This window comes from Phyllobates terribilis, unplaced genomic scaffold (genome assembly GCF_046119375.1).
Source record: "Phyllobates terribilis strain yellow unplaced genomic scaffold, ASM4611937v1 Scaffold_2__4_contigs__length_985480577, whole genome shotgun sequence".
Taxonomy (NCBI): Eukaryota; Metazoa; Chordata; class Amphibia; order Anura; family Dendrobatidae; genus Phyllobates; species Phyllobates terribilis.
In genome coordinates, this window is record NW_027362762.1 from 746,939,015 (window position 1) to 746,948,746 (window position 9,732).

Below are 9,732 nucleotides of genomic sequence, written 5' to 3' on the forward strand. Positions count from 1 at the left end.
TATATAATTCCACATGTGTTAATTCATAGTTTTGATGCCTTCAGAGTGAATGTTCAATTTTCATAGTCAAGAAAATACAGAAAAATCTTTAAATGAGGTGTGTCCAAACTTTTGGTCTGTACTGTACATGGATGAAATTAGGGTATATGAAAATGGCTGCATTAAAAAGCTATGAACAACCTTTTATATTTTATCTGAAATTTATGTAATTGTTTATGATTTCAATGCAAGTGATTAACAAACGAAGCAATCACAGAGCCTGCCTAAAAGATTTCCTTCTGAACAGGACTGAGCAGCTTGCATTGTAGAATAATGTATGCAGGCTATAGACATTAAGTGATTGGACAATTGTAATAAAAGACAATTACAAATTGCACTTCAATAAAAAAGTCTATTGCCTACAAATGCTGTCATTTTGCGACTATCCAAAAAAATAAAACTGCCCATACATACATGAAATTTGGAAATTTGGAAAACAGCACAATCATTTAAAGTGACTCTGTCACTAGATTTCATAATACAAGCTGTATACACTATTAAATAGAGCTTTCAGATTTGATAAGGCTTGTATACTTATGAAAATCCATGGCAGAATTGCTGTATAATCCTATAATAGAAATGAGCATTTTATAAATCAAGCTGTTTATAAATCAATGGGACTGACAAAATGCTCTTTTTAATAATAGGCAGTGGGCAGCCCAATTAGTGATTTGTCTAAACATAACCTAGTAACAAAACCTCTCTAAAGTAACCGTAATATCCCTTTAAATGGCCTGACTTTCTAGAAAAGTCAAGTCCAAATATCTGGGTTGTGGGGTGCAGAGCGGAATCCCACAACTCTCCACGGCTGCTCTTGCTATCAAAAAGTGAAATCTTGCTGGTAACATTGGTAGCTGCTGTAAAGATGTTACAGTTTAGTAAAAGGTTAGTATGTAGTACGTGGCAGTGTTGAATTTGTTTAAAGAGCGAGATCTCACTTGTTCAAAGCAAGAGCAGCCACGGTGAGTTGTGGAATCCCATTCGGCATGCCGGTTCCCACAATCTGGAACTTGTGGCCTGACTTTGCTGAAATGTCGTGTCGATTGAGGGGGGGGACTACTTCTGAGCAGTTTTATTACTAAGTTATACAGTGGTGGCCAAAAGTATTGGCACCCCTGCAATTCTGTCAGATAATACTCAGTTTCTTCCTGAAAATGATTGCAATCACAAATTCTTTGGCATTATTATCTTCATTTAATTTGTCTTCGATGAAAAAACACAAAAAGAATTGTCCTAAAGCCAAATTGGATACAATTCCACACCAAACCTAAAAAAGGGGGTGGACAAAAGTATTGGCACGGTTTGAAAAATCATGTGATACTTCTCTAATTCGTGTAATTAACAGCACCTGTAACTTACCTGTGGCACCTAACAGGTGTTGGCAATAACTAAATTACACTTGCAGCCAGTTAACATGGATTAAAGTTGACTCAACCTCTGGAAAGTGGAACCTTTAGGCTGCAACTGGCTGGGGCTGACTAAAGTGGGATGCTAAGCGGCATGGTTTTCGGGTGCTTTGTGGGTGCAGATCGGCCACATGTGAATGAGGCTTCAAGAATTGGGTCTTATTAACAAAAAAAGCTGATTATATTTGTGTAGTTAGTGAGTAAAAAAGTCAATGCACTGAACTAAAAGACAGTCTTTAAAGCAGTACATGCTTCTCAGAGACGGGTGAAGTGTTTTATTGTCTGGGAGAGTTTGTTACTAACTTTCGAACTTTATGCCACTACAGCATACCGCAGTAAGTCTGGCAATTTTTACAAGGAATTACTTTGTAGATAAGTGGTGTAAAAAGAACAAAAATCCAAAGATCAGTGTCCAAGGCTTCTAGAGGAGATAAAGTCTAACCAACATAATACCTCACAAATTCAAGGTTAAATTTACAAGAAGAGGTATAGTGGAAATATTGATTGAAAAATAAGCGCCAAGGCTTCTGTTTCCAAAAGACTAGTAGCAGATCTGTACTAATATATCCTTTTAATATGAAATGCTACTTTTTTGGCAACACTTTACAGGTGAAACACATTTTTTAAAGGCAATCTGTCAGGAGGGATTTCTATCTAAAGCTAAAGCCTCTCTGACCCTCATTAAATCGATACCTTTGCCAATGTTGAGAATATGTGCTCTGAAACATATTCAAATTAGCTGTTAGTGCTTTGGGGCATGTCAAAGCACTTCCAGCTCTTCATCCCTCACTCATTTTCTCCCACTCGTGCCTTGGCTACTGCTTCTGATTGTCAGGTCAATCCAGCCTCTGTTATTTGCCTTCTCTCGCGAGATCTTGCGTTTTGACACAGACCCCAGTCACTGAAGACGCTTATACAAGATCTCAGTAGGAGGTTGTAAATGAGAAAGGCTGGAGAGACCTGTCAATCAAACGTAATAGCAGGGTACTGGGCGGAGTATAAGGAATGAGGGACAGAAACCTGGAAGTGCTTTGACACGCCCCAATGCTCTTGCTTCCAATTTGCATATAACGTCAACTGCAGATTTCTTAGCAAAGTCAGGACAAAAATCTAAAAGAAAGGTATCAATTTACTCATGGTAAAAGTGTCTATGAAGCCATTACTATAGCTTTAGGTACAAAGTTCTTCTGACAGGTTCCCTTTAAATAATGTCATTGGCAATGAAAACACATGTGTTTATTTCACACAGCTTCATAACTTTTTTATTTGTCCATCAACATAGCAGTATAAGGGCTTGTTCTTTCCATGATGAGTTGTAGAATTATATGACATCATTTATTCTACCAAATAATGTACTGAAAAACAAATTCAAGTGCAGTGACATAGCAAAACAGCCTATATTTCCACCATTGTTTTTTGGGTTTTGTTTTTACAGCGCTCGTATTGTGGTATAATGATCTGGCAACATGTTTCATAAGTCAGTACGATTACAGTGATCACAAACTTGTACAGTTTTTCATTGTTTTAGTGGTGATAAAAAATTCAGAAATTTGTAAAAAAAATTGGTTTGTGTCTCCGTTAACTTTTTATTTTTGCATACTACAGAGTTTTAACAGGGTTTGTTTTTTGTACTTTGAGTTGCCATTTTCATTGACATCAGCATGGGGTTCATACAATGTTTTACCTGCTTTAACATTTTTGGGGGGAAGTGTAGTGACTGAAAAACAGCAACTTCGATTTTTTTACTTTTACTTTATGTTGTTTGCCATGAAGGTTAAATCATTTGTTGTTTTATATGTGGAGATACAGAATATGCTTATTTTTTAAAGTCTTTATTTTTAAAGGGAACCTGTCAGGCGATTCATGCTGCTCAAACCGCAGGCAGCGTGAATTGTAGCCTGGGTATATTATTATATTACTCTCTGAAATACTTCTGGCAGTTCAGAAAAAATATACTATAAGGAACTGGCTCTGCTCCTGGCCGGCTCTTCCCAGCACTGGTGCAGGTGATTGACAGGTCACTCCCTCTACCAGCACTGAGAAGAGTTGGTGGGGCAGAACCAGACTAGTCTGGTCTCCAGCTATGGTCACCTGCTAAATCTTCAAAGCATATTATACCTGGCTGCAATCTTGTAGCCAGGCTGCTAGTCGTGTTGCCTGCAGTTCAGACAGCCTGAATTGCCTGACAGGTTCCATTTAATAAGGTAAAAGGAGGAAAATATTATTTTTTTTCCATTTTTGTATATATTTAAAGCCTTGTTTTACCTTTCTTTTTTAGTTTCCCAGAGGATCAGGACCCTGCAATTATCTAATCACTTGTTTTATATACTATGATACCATTTTATTGAAGTATATAGCTGAAATCACAGTCTCCTTTGCAGCCCTATTTGTGGCTGGGTTTCATGGGAGAACCAACATGGAAAACTTTGGGGGCATGCAGCTGCCATTTCAACCCATATCGACTCCCTACAATCACATCACGATGAGAGAGATGATGGCAGGAGGAGCGTTCCCCCAGAACCAAGTGTTAAATGCTGCTGTCAAGAGATTGACAAAGGCATTGAATTGGTTAAAGGGGTTTTCCCACAAACAAAAGTTCATTTTAATCAATAGATTTTGGAATAATAATAATTCCCACAATTGGATGTGTTTAAATATAATGTTCCTGTGCTGAGATAATCTTATATATGTGCCCCTGCTGTGCACTGTTTAATGGCCGTGTCTGACCATGCAGGAACATGGTCTGATCATACCACATCTACTGGGCTGAGGAGGCTGCAAAAGAGTATACTGACATTATAGCAGGGGATCACAGCTGATTCTTTCTGTGAGGTAAAACATTTCCCTGCCTGTTTTTAAACAATGTTTTACTTCAAGGAAAGAATCAGCTGTGATCCCCTGCTGTAATGTCTGTATACTCTTTTGCTTTCTCCCCTGCCCAGGAGATGTGGTATGATCAGACCATGTTCCTGTACGGTTAGACAGGGTCATTACACAGTACACAGCAGGGGCACATGTATAAGATTATCTCAGCACAGGAACATTTAATTTGAACACATCCAATTAAGGAACATTTCACGGGTAGATGTAAGAATGGATTCAATGACATTTCAACAAATTCTTGATGCAAACATAACACCATCTGTAAAAAAACTGAAGTTGAAAAGAGGATGGCTTCTACAAATGGATAATGATCCTAAACACACATTAAAAATCCACAATAGACTACCTCAAAAGGCGCAAGCTGAAGGTTTTACAGTAGCCCTCACAGTCCCCTGATCTGAACATCATTAAAAATCTGTGGCTAGACCTCAAAATAGCAGTTGGCATGCAAGACGACCCAGGAATCTCACAGAACTGGAAGAATTTTCCAAGCAAGAATGGATGAAAATCCCTCAAACAAGAAATTAAACACTCTTAGCTGGCTACAAAAAGTGTTTACAAGCTGTGATACTTTCAGAAGCGGATGCTACTAGGTACTAACCATGGATTACGGCGTGGGACACTGCATTACTTCATCTTCGGACAGGTGAGGGATGTTGTTTTTATTTTTGGTTTGTTCACAGGGGACAATGGCTTCAGGGAATTAGGTGTAAAGGTGAGTATAATGTGTTTTATTGTAGTCTTAATTTTGCACTCTATGTAGACAGCAGGGGCTGAATACAACTCTCAACATATCCCTTGATCATGCAGATCTCAGCGCAAGCAGGGGACAATGATGAGAGATGCCTTCAGCACCCGGCGCTTGGGAACAGCTCTAACTGTACCGCTGATTCCCAGGTGCCGGTACGGTCACACTGATGTGATGACACACGTATGTCATCCATGTGTCATCTGTGTGCTTGTGTGCGGGACGTTTTGCGGCACATGCTGCTGATAAAAAATAGACATGTCAGCGCCTTTTGCCCATGAACACACGGTCCGTGGAAACACACTGCCATGTGCGCAGACCTATACATTTGAATGGGTCTATGTGTGTAAGTGCCTCCGGTATGTGTGGAAATTGTCACGACACGTACCAGAGACACTGGAATGTGAAGGAGGCCTAAGGGAGTGGTGCGGGAGAAGCCATCGGGGACATGCCTTGGAGTAGTGATATGCAGACTACTGGCCACATTCTGACTAGACGTGCATACATCTAGTCGGAATGTGGCCGGAAGTATGCATATCACATACTTCCGATCTATCCGGTCTTGCTCTCGTCGACAGCATCAGAGAATATTGACAGCACACCAACAGTTATCTAATGTATATGCAGGTCAACACTGCAAAACACTGCAAAAAGGCTGAAAGAATTGATATACTGCAGTTTTCAAAAATGCAGCAGTTTTAAAATTCAGCCAGAAAAAAACAAGCATGTGCATGAGATTTCTGAAGTTTTATATGTTTTGTTCGTATTGTAAAAAGCAGCTTTTAATTAACGTAAAAGACACAGCAAAAACCCAAAGTGTGAACATAGCCTAATAAACAGTATGCAACTTGTTAAATATCTTCTTGTATCAATTTGCCCTCCTTCTGCTGACATTTCATTCCTTCTATTTCATTATTTACTGCTCCCTTCTGTTGTTTGGGAACATTGGCTGCAGATGCATATGGCTTACAAACTCTTTCCAGCGTTTTATCTACCACTCCCATTCAGTCTTACTGCTATTCTTATATTCATATAAAAGCATTGGAGAGCACAGATCATATCAGCGGAGCAACAATGTTGCTGGCCTTAGGTAGCCTGGGTATCCATGGTTGCGACCACTAACCACTAACTAACTGTCACTAGAAGAGTACTCATAACCATGGATACCTAAGCTATTACAATGCCTGCACATGGGAGAGGTGACATAGCGAATCAGAAGAACTATACTACATTTCTAATTGGAGGTATTTGCTAATATTATTATTATTATTATTATTACACCTACTACATATTGGGATAGAATCTTGGGGATGGGAATACCCCTTTAACTGTCACTGAGGCCGGAGCTCCCACCTGCAGCAAATAGAAACCTGGATATTGTGGGAGCAGAATGGTCCAGAATCAAAATGTTGGGACAAACTCTTTAAAGAAACACTTCAAATCTTTTAGCCCCTCTTTGTGAACAAAGTATATGGCTATGGCCCCACTATCAGTATTTGGTCAGTATTTTTCCGCAGTATTTGTAAGCCAAAACCAGGAGTGGGTGATAAATACAGAAGTGGTGACGTGTTGCTATTATACCTTGTTCCTCCCCTGGTTTTGGGTTACAAATACTTATGTAAAAAACTGATCAAATACTGATAGTGGGGTCGTAGCCTATGCCTTAATATCCTTGCCCATCGCCCTATCAGCGCCAATTTGGTCCTCTCCTGCACCACGTGATCAATAACACTAGCCGGATCACAGAGCATTTTCTGTGTCGACTGGAAGTTACTTTCTCGATCCAATCCTCATAATGTCTCGATGTTGCTCTCAAGGGCTTACGTAAAGTGACATTCGGTTAGCACAAAATACACTGTTTGATGTAGTAGGTCTCATTGGTGACCACATGGTGCAAAAGAGAACCAGAATGGCGCTTGGTTGCACTGCTGGCCCAAACTGAGCGCTCTCCCATTTTACTAGTAGAGGCAGCTTTGTCTTTGTAACAGTGGAGAAGCAATAAAGGGTTATCTGAGGCTGCGTGCCCACGATGCATTTTTCAAGCATTTTTGCTGCGGAATTTGCGCAGCATAAACGCTTGTAAAATGCTTGGTAATCCGTCCCCTATGGTCCCCAATGACAATCCGCAATTTCAATGCGCATGCTGTGGAATTTTCCACAGCGTTTTTGATGTGCGGAAAAATCAGCAGCATGTCCATTATTTGTGCATTTACGCATGCAGAATTGCCATCTCAATGCATTAAAAAAACGCAAGGCAATTCCGCGTGTCCAAAATGCTTCAAAAACGCGTGAAAAACGCGTGTCAAATTCCGCACGCGTTTTTTCGGGCAAGGACATGCAGAAATGAAGCGGAAATTTTCCGCTTCATTTCTGCATCGTGGGCACATAGCCTGAGACTAAATTATTTTTTACTATGAGCCAAAAAAACTAACAGGTAGATAGTAGATAGTTGCTAACTAGTAAGCAACGACCTGCCTGTTCTTTTCGGCCCAGCTCAGAGGTGTCACTGACCGCTCCTGCTGGTAAGGCCACAGCCCCACTATCAGTATTCGGTCACAATTTTTTCTCAGGAGTGGGAACCAAAACCAGGTGAGGAACAATCAGAGAAAATGTATAATAGAAACAAGTCACCAATTCTGCATTGATCACCCACTCCTGAGAAAGCCTGCTTCCAGAAGTTATATAGCGGGGAGCCAGCTGTCAATCAGCATGACGCCGCCAGTCATACCCAGTCAACAGAGCGGAAGACAGGCCGCTTCTCTGTCGACGTGACATCAGCGGAAGTCGCAGAATCGGTCCTGCAAGCAGCATGCATTCCTTGCCAAGGTAAACAAACACTCTGAGACTGCAGGTGGTCGGTAACCGAGGCAACAAGCTGTAAACAATAGAATGAAAAGCCTTCTTTTTGTAACAGAGGGAATATTTAATAAGAAGTCATTGCAAAGTTGCTTATTTTTACATGCACTTTGCAATTTTAATCATTTAAGAACTTGAAACTACCTTCTTTGAAGTGCTTGAAGAGAGTTTGCAAGTAGTGACGGAAAACAAGAAGTGAAAACAAGAAAAATAATAATCAAGATATTACAAGTATATTAGACTGCTGCACAGATACTGTAGATATGATAGTGCTTCATTACTGCAAACATAACATGCCGTAAAAGCAGTCTGCACAGCGCCTACAATACCAGTGACTCTTTATACAGTGTTTCTGTGGCTTAGAGGCTTTTCTTGGGTAAACAGCATCCTAAAAAGGCAGTGCCCTGGGAATCCTGCCAGGGGTGTTACCCTGTCCCAAACCAGCAGTGAATGGTGCAGCTCTCAGTAAGTACAGATGTGCTCCTCTCCTGTAGGAGGCTCACATATGCAGACATTCACATGACAGCCAGCACACACACTGCGCTACAATGGCTTTGTAATACTGCATCGCTGCAATCAGGTTGCACAGACCAGATTCTGCATTGCTCTAGCCCTTCTATTAGGCTGGGCTCACTGAACAGCATAAAACCCTAAACTAGTCCCCCACACAGGGTGCAGGGCTGCGCTGGTAAGCTGGCACTGACAGCTGGCAAGAATGATCTGACCTGAGATGCCGCCGCCGATGACAATGACATCATGTACGGTGCTCATGGCTGCTGTGCCGCCTCGGTCACTGGCCCTGAGAGCTCTGGGAGCGCTGGACGTCAGGCTGAGCAGTAAGCGCGGCCCCGCCCCCTCCAGGGTTCGCGCTGCTCTGGCTCCAGTCTGGGGCTCAGCCGCCTTCCCTCACTGTGTGCTGAAAGGTCCGACCGGAGCTACGACATGGAAGGGATTGGCTGTCAGCGGCCATTGAAAAGTGCAGGGTGCGGAGAGCTCCAAGAGTCCGTCCTCTCAGAAAGTTTACTGTACAGGGGAGTCGTACTGGAAGCTGATGGAAGGGATTGTCAACACTATTCTACACAGCTCTGCATTGTATGTACACACAGCTCTGCACTGTATACTGTACACACACAGCTCTGCACTGTATGCTGTACACACACAGCTCTGCACTGTATACAGTACACACACAGCTCTGCACTGTATACAGTACACACACAGCTCTGCACTGTATACAGTACACACACAGCTCTGCACTGTATACAGTACACACACAGCTCTGCAGTGTATACAGTACACACACAGCTCTGCACTGTATACTGTACACACACAGCTCTGCACTGTATACAGTACACACACAGCTCTGCAGTGTATACAGTACACACACAGCTCTGCAGTGTATACAGTACACACACAGCTCTGCACTGTATGCTGTACACACACAGCTCTGCACTGTATACAGTACACACACAGCTCTGCACTGTATGCTGTACACACACAGCTCTGCACTGTATACAGTACACACACAGCTCTGCACTGTATACAGTACACACACAGCTCTGCACTGTATCCTGTACACACACAGCTCTGCACTGTATACAGTACACACACAGCTCTGCACTGTATACAGTACACACACAGCTCTGCAGTGTATACAGTACACACACAGCTCTGCACTGTATCCTGTACACACACAGCTCTGCACTGTATACAGTACACACACAGCTCTGCACTGTATGCTGTACACACACAGCTCTGCACTGTATACAGTACACACACAGCTCTGCACTGTATACAGTACAC

The 9,732-nt window shown here is 41.8% G+C and overlaps 1 protein-coding gene across 1 annotated transcript in view; it reads right to left on the reverse strand.

Moving 5' to 3' along the window:
- The window catches only part of LOC141227681 (amine oxidase [flavin-containing] B-like), a 91,448-nt gene extending 82,563 nt beyond the window's left edge, over positions 1 to 8,885 (reverse strand). Inside the window, exon 1 of the mRNA XM_073667247.1 lies at positions 8,658 to 8,885. Within this exon, the coding sequence (XP_073523348.1) occupies positions 8,658 to 8,703 (46 nt within the window). The 5' untranslated portion in view covers positions 8,704 to 8,885. The remainder of the gene's footprint in view (positions 1 to 8,657) is intronic.
- Positions 8,886 to 9,732: the final 847 nt, after the last annotated feature.